The sequence below is a fragment of the Anser cygnoides genome, chromosome Z, assembly GCF_040182565.1.
Source record: "Anser cygnoides isolate HZ-2024a breed goose chromosome Z, Taihu_goose_T2T_genome, whole genome shotgun sequence".
Classification (NCBI taxonomy): domain Eukaryota; kingdom Metazoa; phylum Chordata; class Aves; order Anseriformes; family Anatidae; genus Anser; species Anser cygnoides.
The window spans coordinates 73,935,316-73,961,048 of record NC_089912.1 but is presented as its reverse complement, the minus strand read 5'-3'; the positions used below and the strand labels follow the sequence as shown (position 1 = coordinate 73,961,048).

The following is a 25,733-nucleotide window of genomic DNA, read 5'->3' as shown; positions in this document are numbered from 1 at the left end:
CAGGAGGGGGACCGGTAAAACTGCTGTCTTGGACTTCTGGAGGGCAGACTTTGAGCTGTTCAGGACATTGGTTGGCAGAGTCCCTTGGGAGGCAGTTCTGAAGGGCAGAGGAGTCCAGGAAGGCTGGGCACTCCTCAAGAAGGAAATCTTAATGGCTCAGGAGCGGTCTGTCCCCACGTGCCCAAAGATGAGCCAACATGGAAGAAGACCGGCCTGGGTGAACAGAGAGTTGTGGCTAGAGTCTAGGAAAAAAAAAAAAGAGGGTTTGTAATCTTTGGAAAAGAGGGCAGGCCACTCAGAAGGATTATAAGGATGTTGTAAGGATGTGGAGGGACAAAATTAGGAAGGCCAAAGCCCATCTGGAGCTCAATCTGGCTACTGCTGTTAAAGATAACAGAAAATGTCTTTATAAATACACTAACATGAAAAGGAGGATTAAGGAGAATCTCCTTCCTTTACTGGATGCGGGGGGAAACTTAGTGACAAGAGAAGAGGAAAAGGCTGAGGTGCTTAATGCCTTCTTTTCCTCAGGCTTTAGCAGCAAGACCAGTTTTTCTCTAGATACCCAGTACCTTGAGCTGGTGGAAGGGGATGGGGAGCAGAATGTGGCCCTCACAATCCATGAGGAAATGGTTGGCGACCTGTTACAGCATTTGGATGTACGCAAGTTGATGGGGCCGGATGGGATCCACCCATCTGGTGGTGCTGAGAGAACTGGCAGAGGAGCTTGCCAAGCCGCTTTCCATCATTTATCAGCAGTCCTGGCTATCAGGGGAGGTCCCAGTCAACTGGCGACTAGCAAATGTGACGCCCATCTACAAGAAGGGCCGGAAGGTAGACCCAGGAAACTATAGGCATGTTAGTTTGATGCCAGTGCCAGGGAAGCTCATGGAGCAGATTATCTTGAGTGCATCACACGGCACTTACAGGGCAATCAGGTGATCAGGCCCAGTCAGCATGGGTTTATGAAGGGCAGGTCCTGCTTGATGAAACTGATCTCCTTCTATGACAAAGTGACACGCTTAGTGGATGAGGGAAAGGCTGTGGATGTGGTCTACCTTGACCTCAGTAAGGCTTTTGACACCGTTTCCCACAGCATTCTCCTCAAGAAACTGGCTGCTCGTGGCTTGGACTGGTGTATGCTTCGTTGGATTAGAAACTGGCTGGGTAGCCAGGCCCAGAGAGTTGTGGTGAATGGAGTCAAATCCAGTTGGAGGCTGGTAACTAGTGGAGTCCCCCAGGGCTCAGTACTAGGGCCAATTTTCTTCAATATCTTTATCACTGATCTGGATGTGGGGATGGAGTACGCCCTCAGTAAGTTTGCAGACGACACCAAGTTAGGTGCGTGTGTCGATCTGCTCGAGGGCAGGAAGGCTCTGCAGGAGGATCTGGATAGGCTGGACCAATGGGCTGAGGCCAACTGTATGAAGTTCAACAAGGCCAAGTGCCGGGTCCTGCACCTGGGGCACAACAACCCCAAGCAGTGCTACAGGCTGGGAGATGAGTGGTTAGAAAGCTGCCTGGCCGAGAAGGACCTGGGAGTATTGGTTGATAGTTGGCTGAATATGAGCCAGCAGTGTGCTCAGGTGGCCAAGAAGACCAACAGCATCCTGGCTTGTATAAGAAACAGTGTGGCCAGCAGGGCTAGGGAAGTAATTGTCCACCTGTACTCGGCCCTGGTGAGGCCGCACCTCGAGTACTGTGTTCAGCTTTGGGCCCCTCATTACAAGAACGACATGGAGGTGCTTGAGCGCGTCCAGAGAAGGGCGACCAAGCTGGTGAGGGGTCTGGAGAACAAGTCTTACGAGGAGCGGCTGAGGGAGCTGGGATTGTTGAGTCTGGAAAAGAGGAGGCTCAGGGGCGACCTTGTCGCACTCTATAGATACCTTAAAGGAGGCTGTAGCAAGGTGGGGGTTGGTCTATTCTCCCACGTGCCTGGTGACAGGACAAGGGGGAATGTGCTAAAGTTGCGCTAGGGGAGGTTTAGGTTGGATATTAGGAAGAACTTCTTTACTGAAGGGGTTGTTAGGCATTGGAATGAGCTGCCCAGGGAAGTGGTTGAGTCACCATCCCTGGAGGTTTTTAAAAGACATTTAGATTTAGAGCTTAGTGATTTGGTTTAGTGAAGGACTTGTTAGTGTTAGGTCAGAGGTTGGACTCGGTGATCTTGGAGGTCTCTTCCAACCTAGATGATTCTGTGATAATTTAGAATGAATTTCAAGTGGATGACCTGGGTCAGTAGATGTCTTGATACTAGCTTCCGTGTTTTGGGAGAGAAAAGTGACAACAAAGCACATGAACAAAGGTATGCCACTGAGATGTGAGGAGGGTCTCCTGCTTTTCAACCACATATAAACCTAATTAATTAAGCTGTATATGCTTTGTCTTTTTTCTTTCTTTCTTTCTTTCTTTTTCTTTCTTTCTTTCTTTCTTTCTTTCTTTCTTTCTTTCTTTCTTTCTTTCTTTCTTTCTTTCTTTCTTTCTTTCTTTCTTTCTTTCTTTCTTTCTTTCTTTTTCTTTCTTTCTTTCTTTCTTTCTTTCTTTCTTTCTTTCTTTCTTTCTTTTTCTTTCTTTTTCTTTCTTTTTCTTTCTCTCTCTCTCTCTCTTTCTTTCTCTTTTTCTTTTCAGGAAGGTGTTAATAGCAATCATCAACTTCAATTTAAAAAACAGTTTCAACAGAGTAAAAATCACAGCCATTTAATGCCTTTTTTTGCCTCAGCTTTTAATTCTAATGAGAGACCTTGGGCTGTTGGGTCCTCAGGTTTGGAGGACCATGATTGGGACCAGTTGTATAGGCTGAATGTTCATAGTTCCCTGAGGCATGAAGAGATTCACCCCAGAGTACTGGGGGAGTTAGTGAATGTTATAGCTGGACCTCTTTCAAAAATTTACTGAAGGTCTTGGGAGTCTCGGGAGGGCCCTGCTGATGGGAAGCTAGGCGATGTTACATCAGTCTACGCTAATGGCACAAAAGAAGAGCCAGAGAACTACAGACCTGGTAGTCTAACTTCAGTCCCTTGAAAAATTGTGGAGAAAACTGTTCTTGAGGGACGCTGAAAGGCATTAAAGAAAGAACAAAACTATTATCAGGTATATATAGTCAAGATGGGTTCATGAAGGGGAAGTTCTGCCTTAGTAATTTGACCTCCTTCTATGATAAGGTCACCTGCTTGGTGGAAGGCAGTAGATGGAACTTTACTGGATTTTAGTAAAGCCTTTGATACTGTCCCTTATTCTGGACCAGCTGTCCAACAGTGAGATAAAAAGGTTCACTCTATACTGGGTAGTGAACTGGCTCAATGGTAGAGCTCAAAAGGTTGTAATGAAGGGTGCTACATCTGACCAGCAGATGATCACCAGCAGTGTGCTTCAGGGCTCAGTTCTAGGGCCAGCCCTGTTCAATGTTTTTATCAGTGATCTGGATGCAGAAGTGGAATGCATCCTTAACAAGTCTGATGACAATACTAAACTAAGTGGTGCTGTTGACTCACGAGAGGGATGTGAGGCCTTGAAGAGGCATTGGGCAGTCATCAACAGCATGAAGTTCAACAATGGAAAAAGCTGGGTTCTGCACCTGGGATAGAGTAATGCTGGACACAGGCACAGTTTTGGAAATGAGTGGCTGGGGAGCAGCTCAGCAGAAAGGGACCTGGGGGTGATGGTGGCAGCAGGTTTCACACAATCCAGCAGTGTGCCCTGGCAGCCAAAAGGACAAACTGCATTTTGGGGCACAATGAACACAGAATAGCCAGCAGGTCAAAAGAGGTGATTCTCCCACTATATTTTGCACTGGTTTGACCTCACCTTGAATATTGTATGCAGTTCAGAGATCCAAAATATTAAAAAAAAAAAAAAAAAGAAAAAAAAAAAAAAGAAAAAAAACAGATGTTAAGGTCCTTGAAAGCAGCAAAGCTGGTAAAAAGGCTAGAGGGTATGTCCGAGGAAAGCCTGAGCACACCTGGATTATCCAGTCTGGAGAAGAGGAGGCTCAGAGCTGGCCTCATTGCTCTCTGCAACTTCCTGAGAAGGGGAAGCACAGAAGGAGGTGCCGGCCTCTGCTCCCTGGGAACTGATCACAGGATGCATGGGAACAGCACAAAGCAGCACCAGGGAATGTGCAGACTGGACAATATGAAAATACTTTTTACTGTGAGGGTTGCCAAACCAGTCTTCCTAGAGAGGTAGTTGATGCCCCATGCTTGTCATTGTTCAAGAGGCATTTGGATAATGCTCTTATTAATGTGTTTTAACTTTTGGTTAGCCCTGAAGTAGTTAGACAGTTGGACTTGATGTTGTTTGTAGGTCCCTTCCAACTGAAGTATTCTGTTAAATCAATGAGCAGTTAAATACCACTTCTGTTTAATGGGTGTGCCTGTCAGTCAATACCTCAATGTCCAGATGGAGATCAGCGATGAGGTGTACTCTTCAGGTATCCATATGGGGACTGGTACTGTTTCGTATCCTTATTGATGACAAAGACAGTGGGCCTGAGTGCTTGCCCAGCAAGTCTGCAGAAGTCACCAAGCTGAGTGGTGCAGCCGATACAACAGAAAGCTGGGATGCTATCCAAAAGGACCTGGACAGGCTTGAGAAGTGAGTCTATGTGTACCTAATGAGGTTCAGTAAGGCCAGGTGCCCCTGCCCCCACCTTGCACCTAAGTTGGGGCAACCCCTGGTATCAGTACAGACTGGGAAATGATTAAGAACTTTACTGAAAGGGTTGTTAGGCATTGGAATAGGCTACCCAGGGAAGTGGTTGAGTCACCATCCCTGGAGATCTTTAAAAGACGTTTAGATGTAGAGCTTAATGATATGGTTTAGTGGAGGACTTGTTAGTGTTAGGTCAGAGGTTGGACTAGATGATCTTGGAGGTCTCTTCCAACCTAGATGATTCTGTGATTCTGTGATTCTGTGAAAAATTGGATATGAGCTGGCAGTGTATGTTTGCAACCCAGAAAGCAAACCTACGATTCTGTGATTCTAATAATATATTCTGGAAGGTTTTAATTTATGATTTATTTACGATTTTTTTTTATAAGACGTCATATTTTTGCACTTCAGGAAAAACAGGTTACTTTTTTTAATGTTACATCTACCAAGGGAAGATCAACATATTTTGTTGCTTCAGTGTACCTCTAGCTTATCAAAAGGGCTTATGTTAAAAAAGCCCAGTGGCGATAACTTTGAATGTGGTGCTCTCGTGCATATTCAGATTCATGTTTACAGAACAGATTAGAATTACTGAAGCTCTACCAGTTCCATACATCTATGGATAAGTTCCTGCAGGAGACAAAGACTCAAGTTATTAATTTTGTTTTAAATACTACATACTGCAGGAGATAAAAGATCAATAAGTTTCATATTCAAACTGAAACTAAAAGCCAGGATATGTAAAGCATAACTGAATTGTAAAAAGATTTTAGGGTTGTTTAGAAAAGTGATTTAACTACTCTGATGATCAATGTTGTTGGATTTTTTTTGTTTGGCTGCTGATACAAGTTGATGAGAACTTCTCAACAGGGATGTAACTCAAGTTTTTCTAAGCTTCAATGCATTTTTTCTCCCTCTTTTTTTTTTTTTAACACTTCTTTAACCATTTCCCCACCTTAGTACACAGAACTGAGGAGGCCTATTTTAAATAGAAATACTTAAGTAATTTTCAGAAAATGGAATAATACAAGAAGGATTAAATTGAGCTATAAAGGCAAATTCCTTAGCATCATCTTAATGAATCAACAGAGGAAGGCCAGAAACAGGCTCAACAGCAGCCGTGTGTTATCCCTGTCTGGTACACAAAAGACACCTGGCAATATCATTGAAATGCTAGCCTAGGAATTAAAATTCATTATTTTACTGGACAATAAAGTTAGAGAGACTTCTTTTTTCATTGTTTCCACAGAGACATCATTTTTTTTCCCTGTTCTCTCTCTTTTCTCCATTCTCCTACTGACCACCTTCTGTTCTGCAGATGCTCTCTCTCTCTCTTTGCTCTATACGGACATGCTATTTTTCCCTTTCCCAAGTCTCTTTCTTTGCAGGTACTGCTTTTTTTTTTTTTTTTTTTTTCCCGATCATAATCTTATCTACAGATGTAATAATGAACAAAATTAGATTAAACTAAGAACATCTGGTTCTAATTTACCAGAAGTTTTTTGTTTGCTACTTCTTAGGTCTTAGAAAGGATTTTATATCCAAACTTTGCACCTTTTTTCCAGTACTGTCAACTCACCTTTTGAAAGATATTTTCTTCTGCACACCTGGCTTCTCTAGAAATGTCTTGTATTGATTGGGGACTTTTAAAATTGACACACTAATTCTATTTTTAATACAACAGTTTTTATTTTCAATATATAATGTTTTGAAAACGTAGGTTCAGATTCTACACTATTAGTCTCACATCTTGCACTTCATAGAAAGTCATGAAGTTTACAGAGGAGAAGCAGCGTTAGAATTCAAGTTACTTTAAAATTAAATAAATTACATGTTGATATCCCAGGCAGCCCCTCTCTAAATGAATGCTTCACTCTCTTTAAAGCCACAGGTAATTCACATAAAAGCCTGCTGTATTTTACTGCTGTTACAGTTTGTCCTGTATTAGAATTAAACCAAGTGAATTAGAATGTCCTGAACTAGATCAACTCTTTGATCTCCTGTAATTTTAAACCAACAAGATCTGAACTGCCTTCAAAGGCACTGTGAAGTTTAGTCTCTGCACAGTGGTCTTAGGGGACTGATTCCATGAGTAGGATCCAATCTAACAATGTGGGCACAGAGTCTCAATAGCCAGAAGACTTCTCAGTTTTATTCAGTCTCATAGAAAAGCCCATTTATATATTAATCCCTTCCAGAATTAAATTCCTTCAGGACAATTGCAGTAAGCAGCACTGAAATTTGGAAAAGAACTTGTAAAGTTGTGTATTCCTTTTATAGTCAGAATAGAAGAGATGTACAACTGATAAACAGTGTAAACGTGCATAAAGGATTTTTTCTCACTCATTTTTCTGTCTGCTGGCCTATATATTCTGTGGAGTGTCCAAGAACCCTATAAATTCTTTTTAGATAGGCCTAATCTTTTTGTCTAGTTTTATTTCCTTCATCTGTTAGCGAAAGTGTCCCATTGATAACTCCTGGGCATTTTCTGTTTTTCATTTCTCTGTAAGGTATGATTTTCTTTTTTTTTTCTTTTATTTTTTTTTTTGAGCAGTGAAATTGTTAACAATTGTTTCTCTGTACAGAGAATTGACAAATCGTCATACTAATTTATTACGTGTTCTCTAATTACAGTGTAAAATACCATATTTAATAAGCATTCTTGGAAAATTTATATACTATAAAAATACTAAAGTATCTTGGAAGATCCCCTTTTTTCCTTCACTAACTGTGGTATGATCAACTGGCAAACTGAAATTGTTTGTATAGACAGTTATCTTACAAAAAACCTTTAATCTCAAACAATCAAACAAACAAAACCACCACCACCAACAAACAAACCAGTCATTCTCTGACTTGTTCTTTTAGAAGTTTAGAGCAGACATTGTGTTGGTACAAATGGCTGCTGACCCATATTTCTGAAATGTATGGTCATCGCTGAAAAAGTTGTGAGTAAGTAGATCTGAAAGTACGATGTGGGTTCCTGAGAGCACAGCATTCTCTAGGAGCCCTTTGAACGGTGTGCAATATGGCACACATCTGTGACTGGCTAGGTACCGCAGATGTTATTTCTTTATTATCTTGGGATTGCGCATGTGTGGGTTCTGTATTATATGTATAAGTCGACCAAGAGGAAGGATTAAACTGCAAACCTGAGGACTGCAATCATAATTTTAGTAGCTGATTGTTTTTAAATGCATTTCTACTTCACTTGAGTTAAAATAATATTTTTAGGTTTATAGTTTATTATCTTTCTTTAGATCATTGAAAATTTATTAAAAACTAGAAAGATTCTTCAGTTTTTATTTTCCTTTTGTGTCTTGCTGAGAGAGAATATGGGTAGAAGAAGTGGTTCTTATAATTTCTTTCTGTGCAAATCCTTTTAGAAAACAGATTTATGCCCAGAGTTTTCTCTAAAATGGTGACTTTTTGAGACATCATGCCAAGGGTTGTAAAGCAAGTAATCAGTGGAGGGCTTGAGCAGGGAGACTATTATGCTAGCAGGAAAAACGGTACAGATCCAAACTGTGTTAAGAGAACTTTCAGTGCAAAGTTTGGAAGACTTGAACAAGAAAGACTGGGGTAGTTAAGCTTCAAATGTTCATAAAATTATCACATCCATTAACACAGTTAAATACAATTTAAAATAAACATTGAAGGAGTCGTACTTTTTACATATTTTTTTAGTAATATGTATTAGATTGAGAACTTTTTGGGTAAAACATCCTAGTAGCTCATCCTTATCTTTGCAAGAATGGCATCCCAACTGATAAATGTTTTATATGCCAAGAACTTATTTTCAGTTGTAAAAGGCAAAAGTGAACTTTTTGTTCTTGTTCAAAATAACCAAGCATGATAGAGAAAAAGAGAAGGGTAAAAAAAAAAAAAAATCTCAGCCAGGTTTTTTCCCTCTTTAAATATCACATTATCTGGGTGTTGATCATCTGGACCTTGCAGGACTGAATCCATATATATATATTTTATATGTGTATATATATATATACATATATATAAGTTGCTTAAACAGCAAAAATAAAAATCAGCATTTTAAAACTTTCATAGTCCTCAGACAGAAATGTGTCTCTTGCTGTGATTTGTAAAACCACCAGAATATTTTGAATACTAGCAGAAGTTAGATTACATGTGCTTATGAGCACAGAACATTTAAAATTATATTATTACAGACAATATTTTATATCAGTAGTAGCCTTTTACAGTGTTTATACAGTATTTAACAGTATCAAATATAACATAGTTTTCTGAAATGCTAAAATTAATTTCAAATGAAAAAGTCATTTACTATTTAAATATTTATATATCTTTCTGAATTTTTCTATAAATGAATCTGTTATTTTCATGTAAACTTTTACTTACTCTTAGGGAAGTTTCTTTTTTTAACTACTTTTGTAGATAATTTACAGTGCCAATTAGAATAAGAATTCAGAATGATCTTTGCAGTCAAGTTTGTTTTTTTTTTTTTAACTTTCTTTGAGTATGTAACAGAAACCAAACAAACCACCTTTCAAAGTTACATGTAAAATGCTGACAGTAAAAAGAAAAGGCTGACTCTAGCTTTTCTAGGCTTCATGCAACCACAGTGAAATTATAGTCTACATACTCTCTAAAGCAACCAATAGAAAGCATGTTATCCATGCTGAATAAATTAATTAGTTTCAACTTATAAGCGCTGTGGTTTAGATTTATTTTTAGTGTAAATTTCTATAAAATCAATTAGTATGCTTTTTCAAACCACAATGCTATTAATTTCCATCGGTACAAGGAGACATTATTGATAGGAAGTAAACTGCCAAACAAAATTTACATGTACTCTGTTTTGACACTCATTTACATATCTGTGACCAGATTCATCAAAGACTTAAAATCAGTCAAAATTAGTTATTCCATGAAAAACTACTACTTAATTGCTTGAATATTCTCTAGTTTTAGGCACAAGCAAAACTGATTCAAGGTGTATTACAGACACAGAATCACAGAATGGCCGAGGTTGGAAGGGACCTCTGAAGATCATCTAGTCCAACCCCCCAATTGGACTCGTCCAGCAGGATCTCCTAGAGCACATTGTGCAAGATAACTCGTAGGTGGGGTTTGAATATCTCCAGAGAAGGAGACTCCGCAACCTGTCCCAGTGCTCTGTCACTCTCACAGTAAAGAAGTGCCCCCTCATATTCAGCTGGAACTTCCTGTGCTTCAGTTTGTGCCTGTCACCTCTCATCCTGTTGCTGGGCACAACTGAAAAGAGACCGGCTCCATCCTCTCAACACTCTCTCCTCAGATATTTATACACATTGATGAGGTCTCCCCTCAGTCTTCTCTTTTCCAGGCTAAACAGGCCCAGCTCTCTCAGCCTGTCCTCATACGACAGGTACTCCAGTTCTCTCATCATCTTCGTAGCCCTCCTCTGGACTTTCTCCAGTAGCTCCATGTCCCTCTTGTGCTGGGAAGCCCAGAACTGGACACAATACTCCAGGTGTGGCCTCACCAGGGCTGAGGAGAGGGGGAGGATCACCTCGCTTGACCTGCTGGCAACACACTTCTGAATGCAGCCTAGGATACCATGGGCCTTCTTGGCCACAAGGGCACACTGCTGGCTCATGGTCAGCCTGCTGTCCACCAGGACTCCCAGGTCCCTCTCTGCAGAGCTGCTCTCCAGCAGGACACCCCCCAGCCTGTACTGGTGCTTGGGGTTATTCCTCCCTGGGTGCAGGACCCAGCACTTGCCCTTGTTGAACTTCACGAGGTTCCTCTCAGTCCTACCCTCTAGCCAGCTGAGGTCCCTCTGAATGGCAGCACAGCCCTCTGGGGTATCAGCCATTCCTCTGAGCTTTGTGTCATCAGCAAACTTGCTGAGGGTGCACTCCGTTCCATTGTCCAAGCTGTTGATGAATAAAACAACACTGGACCCAGTACTGACCCCCGGGGGACACTGCTAGCTACAGGCCTCCAACTGGATTCTGTTAACACTAAGCACAACCTCTGAACTCTGCCATCCAGCCTATTGCCAATCCACCTCACTGTCCACTCATCTAGGCTGCACTTCCTGAGCTTGTCTAGGAGGATATTATGGGAGACACTGTCAAAAGCCTTGCTGAAGCCATGCTCTCCTGAGGAGATCATGATGTTTCCAAGAAACATCATGCAATAAGAAGCAGACAACATGAACAGCTATGCTTGAAGTAGAGGTAGTAACCATAAAATGTAATCAGTGTTACTCTAGTTCTACTGAAAGAGTAACATTTCTGTGATGTCAGGATTTTACTCAGTTTTATACAAACCGAAGTCCAACTTTTCATTTTCTAGCCATTGTCAGGGCATTTCTTTGCCCTTTCTGGTAAAGGCAGTTTTTGAGGAGATGTTTTAAAAGAGAAGCTTGAGAGGGTATGAAATTTCATGGAGTCTTTTTTACTGCACACAGAGTCTACATGATAAACACAAAATGCTTGAGAAAGGAGCAAAAAATTGGTGACTGAAGGTGTCTATTATAAGAATAATGAATAATGTCAACTGTAAGACAAACTAATAGATAAGGTAGAGATGTAAATGGCTTGGAGGAAAGATAATGTAATTTATATAGAAAAAATAACTTACATATGAGAAATGGACAGAGACAGCCATGCTTACGGACATACAAAAAGAATTATGCTGTTGGAGCAGCGGGCCAGAAAGATGTGGCAGTTCTTTCGCCTAGAAAGTGGCGATACCAGCCAAGTCTGGTGGGGAATATATGGGGAAGGTTTAATTTAGTTTTTGAAATCTGGAAAGACTGACTTTTATTTTATTTTGTTTTATTTTGTTTTATTTTGTTTTATTTTGTTTTATTTTATTTTATTTTATTTTATTTTATTTTATTTTATTTTATTTTATTTTATTTTATTTTATTTTATTAATTTTGTTTTATTATTTTATTTTATTTTATTTTACTTATCTTCATTATTATTATTTATTTTAGAAATATTATCTAAGTGAAAGCAATGATGTTTGGATATACTGATGCTGTTGAGGCCAAAACAAAGAATCAAGGCCGAAAGGATTGTAGGACGGCATGATGAAGTGAGAGGGAAAAAATAATAAAAAAAAAGAAATAATGATCACTTAAAGCTCAGTTTTAACATTTTGCTTCTAAGGGGATATCTGAAAACAGTATGAGAAGCACAGATAGGTAAAGTGAGGTAAGAAAGCTACAAAATGATTCCTCAACATAAATATGCTGTTTAAAAACATTTAAGAATAGTTAGTTTTAAAGTAATGGATGAGAAAAAAGATGCCAAATACAGAAGGCTAAGAAATTAGCTTTTGAGAAGATGCAGGGTAAAACCGAGAGAAGAAAACAAGATTTCAGTCAGACAGCAGAGTCGAAATAGGAGAGGATGCTGAGTGTTAAAGAATTTTTAGAATCAGGAATTAGTTTCTGTCTTCAAAATCTGACAGAGCTCAAGGAGAATGAAATTGAGATCTGGCCAGGAGGAGGTCATTTGAAGCACTGAATGATACATGAGCAAATGAAATATGGAAAATTAGTGAGGTTTAGACCAACCCAATTACAGTTATTTCAAGGACAAAATTTATAACTTACATAACATTTCTAAAATGGTTGAATTTTACAACAGAGACGTAACTGATTTTACAGTGGGTAACTATTGTGACCATGTAACTGTTCTTTAGAAGAATCTGTAAGGCCATATTTTCCAAAAAAATGTGCCACAAAATAATTTATTTTATTGGATAGAGCATATTACTCTAAAGGAAGAATTAGTTGAAGAAAACCTTACTTTCAAAGAGTTTTGGGAGTTACTACAGAGTGGAAAGAAAAGTTTCATAATTCTTCAGAGAAATGACAATTCAATATTTATTTTCATTGTGCTTGAGCAAGTACATGTTGAAAAAGATAGCAAGTTAAGAGGTACTTGGTTGTCTGTATTCTTTCAGAATTACTCTTTTGTAGGAAAAGGAGTAAGTCCAGGCCCCTTACTTGAACTGCTATTAATTGTCATTGAAAATTATATTTAGTAGAACATCAGTAATGGACTTTCAGACATGTTGAATACAAAAGGGAAAGGAACAGGTAAGAATTCCCTTTGCAACTGTAAATTGTTTATTTTTTAAAAGAAATGTGGTGTTGTAAGGTTGATGGGTTGCAAGCCATATATAAAAAATATTAAGTCAAAAAAAAATGAAGACTTCATGCCTTTCCTCTTTTTGAAATAATGCTTGTTTGTTCTGCACTTAACACAGCAGAAAATGACTTGAAGGAAGTCAGCTGGATCAGATTCAGTGGTTAAAAATAGAGATAGCTCTGCTAATCAACTGCTAAAGGAGAACATCAAGAAAAGAGAAAAGATTAATTTGCTATAGTAGAAGTCTTATCATTAAAATATGTGAAAGAAAAACATTAGCTAAGTATCAGTTAAAACTTCACTAGTTTCAGAATTGTTGTCCTACATATATGCCTATACAAAAAAGAACTATAATACTCTGAACCATGACATATTTTCAGGAATTTGATTAAACACAAGGCAACTGTTTTACTAATAAAAGGGCCAAGAGGAAAGACTCACATTGCTGCCCATGTCTAATATGGCACTGTACTGGCAATGCTGAAATGCTTGCATCGAATTTATGCGATTTATATATCCACAGCACCACAAAGTTTCTGGCTATAGGCATTTCTGCCAGTGGTATTTAACAGCCAGTGTGGCCAACATTTTTTTCAGATTTGTTTTTCAATGTGCTCTTATGCCTGATAAGTTGTCTAAAAGGGGAAAAATTCACATGGAAAAGTGAAATAAAGAGTTCAGACAGAACTAATAAATTTGTCCTAAAATGAAGAGAAAATTAGGATCAGTGAGTATGAGAAACTTCTATATTTCCTCTTCCAGATGTCTGGGTATTCAGGAGAAATCTGTCTTAGGCAAGTTTCAGTGCTAAACATAGGTGACATACCATATACATATTCCTGTTCATCACTTCTCCCACCCACTGGAAAGGAAAGGCTGAGAGGTTAGAGGTGTAGCTTTTTCGAACCTGGGTGGTTAATTCATTAGTATGAACTGGAGAGGCAATGTCTTGACATTGTTCTTCCTTCACTTGTTCCAAATACGATAAGATGTGAGGCAAAATGAAAAAAATGTTTTAAAACCTACATTTCTGTAAAAATAAAGAAAAACTTTAATCCTGTCTACATTGAGTTCAACTGCTCCAAGTAAGAGCGTGAACAGGGGGGGAAAAAAAGCGTGTTATAGCAACTTACAGATTTATCAAGCACATCTTGAAACGCCCAAAAACTAGGTTCCTAGTGTAAAATAGGCAGATATCCTCTGTAGTTGACAGACAGACAGATAGAGAGTTGTGAGGAACAGATAATTCTGTCTTAAAAATAGATGTCTAAATCATGGAAATAGACTGCCCCTGAAAGTACCTATCAGAGTTGTCTATAAACAGAGCCTTGCTGACCAGCTTAAATCAGTATCCAAATCTTCCGACAGCTCAAGGCTAGTGAGAAAATTCCTTTCTTGGTGTTCCTCGTTTAGATCTCAGTCAATAATTCATGGCAAGTAATGTACTCAGAATTTGACCTTGATTTGTGCTCATAGAATGCTCTCTTGTGAGTTGCCGCCTTTCTAAAACATATTAATTTATTATTTGTTTTAATCACAGATTTGAGTTTATGAGCATGAAATGCATGGGGTTTCTCTCTCTCTCAGTTATACCATCTAGAGTAAGTCTTTGGAGGTTCCCATACCTGAAAAACAAATAGGAGATAAACAAGATTTGAGAAATTTATATACATTTCAGTGGATTTTTTTGGATTTGTGTTTCAATGGAAACACAAATGACCAGACACCAGTAGATGTAAATCCTCTTCAAGAAAATTTCGGTAGCAGAGCAAATGATTTAAATTTAATTTTCTTTCCTCACATTTTCCAGAAGGACATAAAAGTGTGTATGATGTCATTCAACCAAGCAGGAATTCTATCCACGTATGACTCACTCAGGTCATGGTCCAATACCTCTGGATGCCAAGATTCTAGTGAAGAACATGGGGAAATCCACTCCCCTCTCATTTAGAGAACTGTGCTGCTACACAGCTGTCAATACCATAGCTCTTGTTTGCTTTTAGGAAGACTTTCTGATAGTAAAAGCTGATTTCTTCACAGCTTCCAAAAAGACAAAAGCGTTATTGAGACACAATCATCGTAGAGTATGTGTGGCTGGAGAAAACGGCTTTGTTGTCGGTGGTAGATTTTTTGTTCTGAACAACATAAAATATTTTTAGAAGTGCTTTAATACATAAGATTTGCTAACATACTTAAAATTTAAGTGGATCAGTTAATTTTCAAGTTACATATATAAGTTTTGTCTTCTTGAAATTGTGGCATATTTTGTATTGTTGAAATATTACTATATTGTCTTCTTGAAATGGTGGTACTCCTAAGCATTTCACAGGTGTCTCTCCTAAGTGTTTGAGTGATAGTAGCAAAACTACCCAATTCTCAACAACAATGAAGGGTTTGTATCCTACAAAGTAGTATTTGATTATTATTGTCACTTAACAGTAACTGTGTCCAGGACCAGCCCAAATTATGAAATCTTTGTAAAGGGAATGTGGGGACTACTGTTACAGTAGTCACTCACCGTGACTAGCAGTCACTGCTTCATTTACAAAAGAGAAAAAATGTTAGTCTTTACCTTTTCTAAGCCAAAAAGACTGTCGTATTGCACTTGGAAAACATAGCTGCTGGTTAGCTCTGTAGTGACTTAAGTTTAAGCCCCCTATGTTTATTTTTTAAGAAACTGTTTAGCTGAGACACTGTAATCCAAGTTTGTGTCTAGCAAATAGTTACTAATGAGCTATGAACCCTTGATAAACAGAAGGTATGATGGAAATGTCAATAGATTTTCCCTCTAACAGCATAATTACTTCTGTAATTATTGCAGTATATCCATTTGGAGCCGACATGACTGTATTTTATAATGCAAACTATGTTTTTATGTTATATATAGTGTTTAAATATCCGTTGTTTGTTTGTTCTGTATGTATCTTATTTAAATAAAAGGAAAAACAAAACAACAACAAAAAACAGCCTGATACGCTAGGGAGCCTTAGCTCAGCTCAAGTCCAAAATCTTCCAGTGGGCTAGTATTTATTTTTAGGCTACTCACTGTTTTCCAGTATTAAATTTTCCAGTATCTTCCAGTCCAACATTCATAGGTAGTTTTTATTTCAGCCTTAAACTATTAAAAAAAAAAAAAAAAGCCCTAAGCATTGCCCACAGCCATAGCTGATATCATGAGATCACATTTCCTAGAATGTAAAGACAGAAAAAAAAAATCCAGTATATAAAAGATGATCCCTTGTTTATTTTTTTGTTTGTTTTTTATCGCTAGCAGATGAAGTACACAGATACTGTATCTACTATGATACAACAACTGAGCCTAGATGGATAGTGATCAGTTAGTACTGAATTTACTAATCTCCAGTTGAATAATGGAATGGATTAAATGAAAACTTGTCTATAATAAGGGCAGAGGAACACTTTTGCACTCCAGAATATTAAGAACCAGGCTTCTGCTGTTAGGGAGTGGGAAATTCTAAGCCCTATCCCTAAAACATCTCTCATCTGCTTCTTATGGTACAGCTCAGGCAGCAACACCAGACAGTTTCAAAGGGTACCACAGCTTAGTATCCACAAAAAAAGGTATTATGGCAGGTATCCTCACACAAGGCCTCTCTTTGCTATGCTACCTATGAGGAGTTTTACGTGCTTGAGTCTGGATAAAGCTTTGTTAGAGCACACAGTAACTTTATTTACACTGTAATCACTGAGCAAATAAACCATATTTATTCATAAGTCAGGTAGTTTGATCTAGGCAGCTAAATATAAATGACTATAGGAGCAAAACATTACTGACTGTATTTCTTCTGTGCCCTTGGGTTTGCCTTTTTCAGAGTCACAGAATGGTTGAGATTGGAAGGGACCTCTGGAGGTCATCTGGTCCAATCCCCCTCCTCAAGCAGGGCCAACTCAAGCATGTCCAAATGATTTTTTTTTTCATTCTTAGGAATACTAAGATGTAATTATTATTATATTTGTCTGTTATTTTACTTATGCAGTTATATATAGCTTTTTATTCTTTGATATATAAGCTTCAGTCAGAAGGGAATATGCTGTTACCTAAAAATGAACAGCAGAGTTTGTTTCTCTGGCATTCTGTCAACATCCTACAAAAGAGTATTTTTGAAATCATTACTTACATTGAGCAAAGTACAATCTTCTGAAGCGTCAAACATTTCCTTCTCTAATTCTATGGCTAATTCTTATTAATGAAAGATATCTCTTCTGAACCAACACTTGCATTACTAGTTCTCAAGCCCACCCATGCACAGGTAATATAAGAACATCTTGCTAATCTTTTCTGTCCTTCAATCTTGTACGGCCATTTAGAATTTAAGAGGATAAACTAGTGCTGTGGATGAACTCTGCAACCCACAATTTAGCAAAACTAACTGGTATGGTCTTAACTTGTGAGGAAATTTGTTTTTGTTGTGGAGTAAGAGCTCCTAGAAATTAGAAAGGTTAAATTTGGGTCTCAGTTCATACTTCTTTCTAAACTGAAAACAATTTAGGGTAAACATAAAAGCTGGAAAGCATGTATGAAGAAAAGAAAGGAAGGGCACAAAATTTGTAAAAGACCAGCTGCAATAGTAGCTAAACAAAACTGGGGCAGTGCTGAATGAAAGAGCAAGCTCTGGGTTTTTAGAGATATAATGATAATCCTACCTGAAATAGATTCATGACGGAATAGGAAATCCTACCTGAAATAGATTCATGAGGCTGCACATGAAGAAGCAGAAGTGTGTCATATACCTTTCATTTGCTAATGTGAATTCCAAACAACATACTTAAAAGCTCAGTCATTCTTTACATGTTAAGACTTGATTTTAGCCTTCCAGGATTCTGTTTCTCCTGATACATTGACAGTGTCTCTAAGTCTCCTAAAGAAATGTATATTAGAAATTAGAATTAGAAATTCCTGAATTTGTCACTGTAGTAAACAAGAAAAATGGTTTCCACTGTTGCAGTTTTAAATTACAATGTTAAATTCAAGTCTTAAAAGACTACAGATTTTTTGCTTTGTCTTAGGAAAGGAGTATTTTGAATCTATTTCTTCAACTTGTATATAACACCTGTAGCATGCTTTCAGTCCTTTTTTTGTCCAAGTGCTTTTCAGGTAGCATGATGTGCATTATACCTAATTTCACAGAAACATAGAAAGGTTTGGATTGGAAGGGGCCTTAAAGACCATCTAATTCCAACCCCCCTGCCATGGGCAAGGACAACTCCCACCAGACAAGGTTGCTCAAAGTCCCATCCAACTGAACACTTCCAGGGATGAGGCATCCGCAACTTCTCTGGGCAACCTCTCCAATGACTCACTGCCCTCTGAGTAAATAATTTCCTAATATCTAATCTAAATTTAGCTTATTTAGTTTAAAACTACTCCTTGTAGTTTGTCACTTCACTCTCTGACAAAGAGTCCCCTCCCCAGCTTTCCTGCAGTCCCTCTTTAGGTACTGGAAGGCCGCTGTAAGGTCTCCCCGGAGCCTTTTCTTCGGGCTGAACAAGCCCAACTACCTCAGCCTGTCTTCATAGGAGAGGTGCTCCAGCCCTCTGATCATCCTTGTGGCCTTCCTCTGGACTTGTTCTAATACTTCTGTGTCCTTCTTGTGCTGGGAGCTCCAGAGCCGAATGCAGCACTCCAGGTGGGGCCTCAGAACAGCAGAGCAGAGAGGGAGAATCACCTCCCTCACCCTCCTGGTCATGCTGCTTTTGATGCAGCCCAGGATACAGCTGGCTTTCTGGGCTGCAAGTGCACATTGCTGGTTCAATTTACAAATTGAGGAAGTCAAAACTCAGAATGGTTAAGCAAACTTTCCAGACTCTCAAGACAAAGATGTTCCCAAACACGAACAAACCAATACAGCCTGTGCCTCATTCCCTAAGCCATGTTTTTTCCAATTCACCTTAATTTTCAGCTTTGTGTAATGCAACACTGGTATTCATTCAATTACTTACTAATTTGAGGTTGAGTAACTAAGATACAAGCGCCTTCAAATCCTGCACATATTTTATAATTGCTGTCTTAATTCCTTTGGAGGGCTTGACTATATGATAAAAACACTGGTCAACTGATACACATAGATAATAAATACTGTTGCTTTTGTTATTAGTGTGTAGCAGCACTGAATGGAACCATCTCATAGTGTTCTCTTTGTCTTAAAATCTGTTTGCCTTATTTTCATTATGCAGTCAACACTTGCCTTAATTGTGATAGCGTACCATCAAGAGCTCAGTTCAAGAGCAGTTTTATTTCTTGTGTTATTACTGACACCCTAAAAAAAGATTCTAAAAATGAAAAGAAATGTATATTTTTTAAGTTACAGAATTGCATGTACAAATCAGATGCTACAAATGGCTATTGCATTTGTCTCAAATATATGCTTGTATTCATGTACAATGCATACACTATATGTTCATCTGTAAAACCATGCACATCTGCTTATAAACCTTCAAGGTTCAATAACAAATATGCTTATATTTCTCTTCTTTAAAGTATTTTAATTTTATCTTTGTACATAATTTGCATTTTGGCATTCTGGATTTAGTATGACATGCAATAGCTCTTACTCAAAATATATTGTTCTGGGAAAAAAAGAATGCCTCAAATGACATTAGATATATTCTCCATCTGCTGACGTGTGTCTCAGCTCTTACAATGATTTTGGATCTGTCACTGTGATTTCTTGTGTCTTTGAGAAATTTAATTTACTGCTACTGCTCATGGCTCCTTACTGGCTATTTTAATAATTAATACTTTGATAACACAGTTTTCTGTTGCTATCGTGGTGGAATGGCTATATATTGCTTTACTCTCTTAATTTGTCTCTCAATTTCTCACGATTGAGTTTATGTTATTTAACCCTGTACCAAGACCTAAATGGACCTAAAGTAGATGTGTATCTATGTTTTTTTATCTGTACCTAGGTCAGTTTTGGAATTTTAGTGAAAAGGTACTTAGAGGGCTGAACTTTATTTCTATGGAGCCAATGAAAGGGACCAAAACAGAAAGCAAATTAGCAACAGGTTTTTATTGTGTTTTACCTTCATTGCTGATCTGCATCTCCAGCAGGCATTTTTGGATGGTGCATTGACAAAATATTAGCTTAAATATGAATACCTATAACTATAGTTCATTTATAAAATATAGCAATATTTAGTATATAAATATACGGTAGTGTATTTATGCTTATATATTTATTAACTGTAAGTAGATGGTAGCATCTGGATTGATACACTTTTGACAGCAAACCATCCTGAGATTCATACTTCATTGTTCAGCGGAAGTAATCCTTGAATATTCCATTCCAGTATAGTACTGGATAGTACTGTGAAATTTTTTAATCCATTAGAAATTATTGGATCTGTTTATTTATTTTGCATTCCTTCATTGATATGGGAATAATGTTGATATTTATCAACAAAAAATAATAATAAACAATAAATAATAAATAAGGCAAACTTTAAAAAAGGCTTTAAAATGACCATCTATTCTGTAATAGCCCATCACCTCAATTTCATACTGATTTTGGTTTTCTTCATGATCTATCCTATCTGTTTAAAGAATAAAAAAGTTTCACAACATGGTGAGTCCATGTTAAACAACATTTAACTCCACTATTACAGACCTGTAACCTGCACACAGTGACAGACTCAACTGTTACTAAAGGTCCCATGACTGCATGACCCTTTGAGCTAAATTTATCACAGATGTTTTTTCCATTCTTTGAGGTTAACTTTTATGATTTCACAGAACTCTTACAAAATGTCTTGTATTAACCAGTAGATGGTATTTGAAAGATAGATGCCAGAAAACATGAAGAACAGAATGCTTAGCGTGAAACCTTATTAACATTCCTTTTGCTGCTGTGGAGCACTTTATATGCAAATGAATGGCACAAGCCTCCAGGGCAGTTAGGATCTTTCTTGTTGATACACAGTGTAGTTTGTAATGCATTTTATTGCACTGTTATAAAGTGCAAAGGTTCCAGAAAGCTTTACACACTTTATGCACATTTTTATTTGATGAATGGTTTTGTATTTTAGTGCAGAACCTGTTCATCATGTTTTCCTTCTATTTGTCAAATCTGTATACCTTTTAGAAGTAACATTTTTACTGCATTTTTTTTTATTAATCAAGCTTTAGTCAAAAGTAATATGCTACAGCACTTGTAACATTGTACAAAAAATCGCTATTATGCTTGTAACCACTTGTTGAGCAATTACTCTCAGTTTAAAAAAAAAAAATTATAAAAAGTTTTAGAGGAAATTCAAAATGCATAACTTGTATATTCACTACCCAGTTCTCTACATGTATATTTTACCTCTTTTAACACTAAAATTGTCAAATTAGACTTATATTTCCTAAAAGGAATTTGCTCTCAAAGCTTTTATGATAAGTTTTTGTCTAGAAATTATAAATGCAAGTTCAGTTGTTTGAAATGCATAACTATTAATGTACGTATTAAAACACGCAAAAATCTCTTTCTGCAGCATGGGACAGAGGACGTCATGTTAGAGTTCTTTAGCTGAGGTATTTTGTCCTTCACCGGTTTATAACAATAGCTGTCTGTATGTGTGTTTGACTTTAACAGTCAACAAGGAATTTTATTTTTACTGAACTTCCCCACAGTGTTTTGAATTTCTTTCAAAGAGGGAATGCTTTCTGGTTTGTGAAGTTAAACAATAGTACTTATTCACAGTACCTAGTAGAGGCAAGGGTTAGGAGAAAAGGAAAAGGAAGAATTACATTTCTAGGTAAGACCTTAGTTAGCTTGGAACGTAAGATCTTTGTTCCTTTCTTTACTCCACAAAGAGTAATTTATCTAGGAAGTCTCTAAATGGAAATTCCCTATGAGCTCGCTAATGTTACTGTACCTTACATTCGTCTTTTCCTTTCATTCTTTGTCCATCAACATTGTTTTCATTGTTTTTTTTTTTCCTTTTTTTTTTTTTTTTAAATATGATTGACCTTTAAACCTGTTGTTATCAGCCTGCAAGAAAGAGATAGAGACTCTTTTCAGCTGCCTTGGTTCCCATGTGACCTACAGGGAGAATAGATTCAAAATAGACTAGTTCCTCCCAGGGCAATACAAGGCAGAAGAGAAAAGCACTGTCATTTCCGAACAGCACAGTGCTAGAGTAAATTCAGTGTAAAAAGGGAAGGAGTTGCAGCGTGTTAGAATTCTTCCTCCAGAGCCTGGATTATTACAGGAAAAGCATTTGAAGGATTTTTTTTTTTTTTTTTTTTAAAGAAGGTTTTGAAAGACACTTTGAAATGGAGTACTTTGAGCTTTATAAGGAAAACTGATGTTTGAGTGCTAGGAAGACTGGAGGAATTTTTTCAAAATGAGCATTGTTATGAAGCCAAGATCCCGATCTACCAGCTCCTTAAGGACTGCCGATGCAATGTGGTAACGTGTTTGGCTTTTTTCTTTCAAGTTTCCCTTCCTATAACGACACATAAACATGTCCCAAGAAAGTCACAGGGTTTAACTTTGATTTGATAGGTTTTGCATGGTTATTGAAGTTGTTTGGCTGTTTCACAATTAAAAGTAAGAAACAAAATTCTGTATTTTTTTTCCTGTACATTACGCTGTGTGTAGTATTTTTTAATGAGAGGCATTACGTAAGTTTTTTCCGTTTAGTAATCAGATTCAGTACTTGCACTTACAGATGCTTTCTAAAAATCTTCAGTAGATTTACTTCAGCAACAAGCTTATTATATACAGCTTGCAGTTCTGGAGGCTGGATGTTAAAACAGAGCTATAGTTTGCATGAGCTATTTTAGGATGCTTACATGTCGCTTTGTTGCATAAATAGACTGACTGTAGAGAAAAGTGTTCTGGGAGGAGACAGACTTCACAGTGGCATGAGTGAGACTGTGTTGTGTTACATTTGATGCATTTGCCCTGCACTCAGATGCTTGGAGGAGTAGAAACAGATTGTAAAAGTGATCTGTGTGTATGACTCTTGCTAATTTTTCAGTTAGTAGTTGTTAAAGCTCAGTGTTTATTTTTTTTCTTGGAGAAACTTCTGCTTTCTATAGCTTGTTAGAGACAAACAGGACAATTTTCTATTAGGTATAATAAATAAATAAATTCAAAGTTCTCTGTTAATATCTCCCACATTTTTTCTTCTCTCTACTTTTTTTTTTTTTAATAAAAACACTGTCATTTATATAAATAAAATAATAAACTAATTGTTCGGGACTATATAACTGATATATAAAATGATGTACTTTAAAATATAGCCTTTGCTTAGAAATAAATGGCTGATGTGACTGTGGGATAGAATAGTAACTAATTTTTTTTGTGAGCAAATATATCAAGTTAACATAATTGAATATGAGCTAATATGTCCAGTTAGTAGGCTAACGTTCCATTGGCCTATTCAAATCTTTATGTTTCAAATAGTATTGAATTAAGTCATTCCAAGTCATGTCATTACTATCATTAAAGCAAGTAATTTTTTCCAGTTGTCCTTTAACTAAGAACATCTTATAGTAAAAGAAAACTAACTGCAGTACTCTAACTAAATAGTAGTCTCAGTTGATTTCAGAAGCTGGAAGAGTTCTGCTGAAATGACTGCAATAAACAGCGGCTCTTTATCTTTATTAAAATGCAGTAAAGTAATAATAAAAAGTTGGTGAATTATATATCACTGAAGTGTTACACTGCATGCTACTAAAACAATAACACCTGGAAGTGCTATAATAGATTATGTGTCTCCAAGGTAGTGAGCTAAAACATGCATGCCTTAATTATTATGTAAAGATATGCAAATGAAATGGTATCCTTCTGATTATTTCATCTTCCTGTCAATTTTATCTTTTTTGACTGCTTCCATTAGGTTGTGAAAAAGAAAAAAAAATCTGAGCTGATATATGCAGTCTGGTATGACCACCAATTATGGTTTAAAACAGCTGCCTGTGTCCCTTTTTCTGCCAACGCTTTCAGTTAGTGCATTGATCTGGTGGATCAATGGAAGATTCCATTTTCTGCTAGCTGTGAGTTGAGAGTCATCTCCTACCGTGCAGTTTGGAAACATTACCTGAGCTCAGGATGTGGCTCACAGGGAGATCCTTGGGAGCTGTCTAGATGAGGCACATTCTGTTCTTTATGTGCAACTGAGCCAGGCCAGCCCTGCCCAAGTGGGAAACCAAGAGAAATGAGAGGACAGGGAACCCCCCACCACCAGCTCCTCCACACCTAAGCTCACCACTAGCTACAGCCCAACCACACCCCAGCCACCTCTAGCTGAGGAACCTATATAGTGGATCTGAGCATGCCTGATTTCCAAATTACCTCCATGAGGTGCCTTGGGGTTCTTAATTACCAGATTTCAGAGCCTGTGGGTTTGGCTCCATGGGTCAGTGCCATTCCCTCACATTTGGTGAGGCAGAATACCATCAGGACAATCTTGATGTAATATTAAACAATACCAAAATGCTTAACAATAAATAATGTGATAAAGTCAGCAGCACTGATGGATATTTGGGCTGGGAGGCAGGGAGAGATACAGCACATCATTTTCTTTATCTATTAACATTTCACAACAATCCTGCTCTGGGCCGGAGGAGGAGGGAAGAGCTGTAGTAAAGAGAAGATGGGAGATTGTAAAAAGAAACTAAAGTTGCAGCGAGCTTTTTGGTTCCCAGGAGCACAGGACAGTCATAAGGTTGTACTGAAGTATGAATATCCCTCCTGCAAGTGTTTGATAGAAATGGTCCCAGGATATTTGCGTGTGGCAATTTCTCATGAAGAACAGAATCCAGGCTCCCAACATGTATATGGTAAAATCATGTTATTTTCAGCAGCAGCATTACAAAGCATCCAAATGGTATCACCCACTCTTAGCGGGTACACCAGCCAGCTCAGAGGTGTCACAGGTGATCCCAGGTGGAGAGCTGTGCTGGTGTTTCCCCTTGCAAGTTAGCTCAGTTGGGGTTGGCTGCTGCTTAACGTGGTAGAAGGGTCTGTAGGCAAACCTGTTCCTGAAACACCTGGGAAAATTTCATCTGTTATTATAATGACAGAATTAAAAGCAGATGGTTGTTTTTATGCAAAATAATGAGGAAGGTGACTTATTTAAGAATTAATACCTATCAATTTAATGTAACTTAATTCTGCCACTGATTCATAACTTCAAGATGTGATTGTGAAGTGTGGTTGTGAATCAGAACATTTTTAGATAACAGTCTGGAATAGAAAAATGGTTGTACAGACTTTTCAGTAGCAGAAAATTAATTTGTCTTGCTGTTCCTGGGAAGAAATAACAAAGTAATAAGCAAATTTTCTTTAATGCAAAATGTTGATTGAGAGAGCAGTATACATACTAAAATAAGAATATGACTGTTTTCTTGACTATGTGCCACTGAAGAGGATAGCAGCAGTGGAATAAGAATGTTTTCCACAGAAATGCGCTTTCTGTTTTTTGTTTGTTTTCTTTTTGTTTTGTTCTTTTTGTTTTGTTTTTTAATGAATCAAAAGTTTGAATGTGTCAAATATATGATTTTGGAAGAACTGAAATACAGTTTTGAAAGCTTAAGAAAGGAACTAAGAGAAAGTCAAGCAAGTAGCCAGGGTTTTTGGACAACAGCAAAACTGTTGGAATATGTGCTGGAAAACATGCAGCTGAAAAGATATTAGAACTTCTTTATTTTTTCATGATAATTAGTCCGAAGATCTAATAAGTCTCAGCATTTTGCCACAATCCTTTCTGCAACATACCTGGTGAGTCTGGACTGGTAGCTATCTGTTTACTTTGTGGATTGGCCTTCTCCTGTCTTTATTTATTTTTTATAATATATGCCAATTCATGCTTTGCTGTTTTTTGGAACTTACGGTTGGATGATCTGCAAAGGGCACATACCAGTCTCCCTGCTGCCCTCAAAGCAGAGGCCTTCACTGATTCAATTTGTGTTATTCCGTAGAACAATATATCTGT

The 25,733-nt window shown here is 37.7% G+C and overlaps 1 protein-coding gene across 7 annotated transcripts in view; it reads left to right on the top strand.

The window, feature by feature from the left end:
* The window catches only part of PDE4D (phosphodiesterase 4D), a 562,124-nt gene that overhangs the window by 381,265 nt on the left and 155,126 nt on the right, over window positions 1–25,733 (top strand). Inside the window, exon 1 of one of the 7 annotated variants that reach the window (XM_013180534.3) lies at window positions 21,854–22,198. The exons of the other annotated variants lie outside the window; for them this stretch is intronic. Within the exon in view, the coding sequence (XP_013035988.1) occupies window positions 22,134–22,198 (65 nt within the window). The 5' untranslated portion in view covers window positions 21,854–22,133. Of the gene's footprint in view, window positions 1–21,853; window positions 22,199–25,733 lie in introns of those variants that run through there. 7 annotated transcript variants of the gene reach the window in all.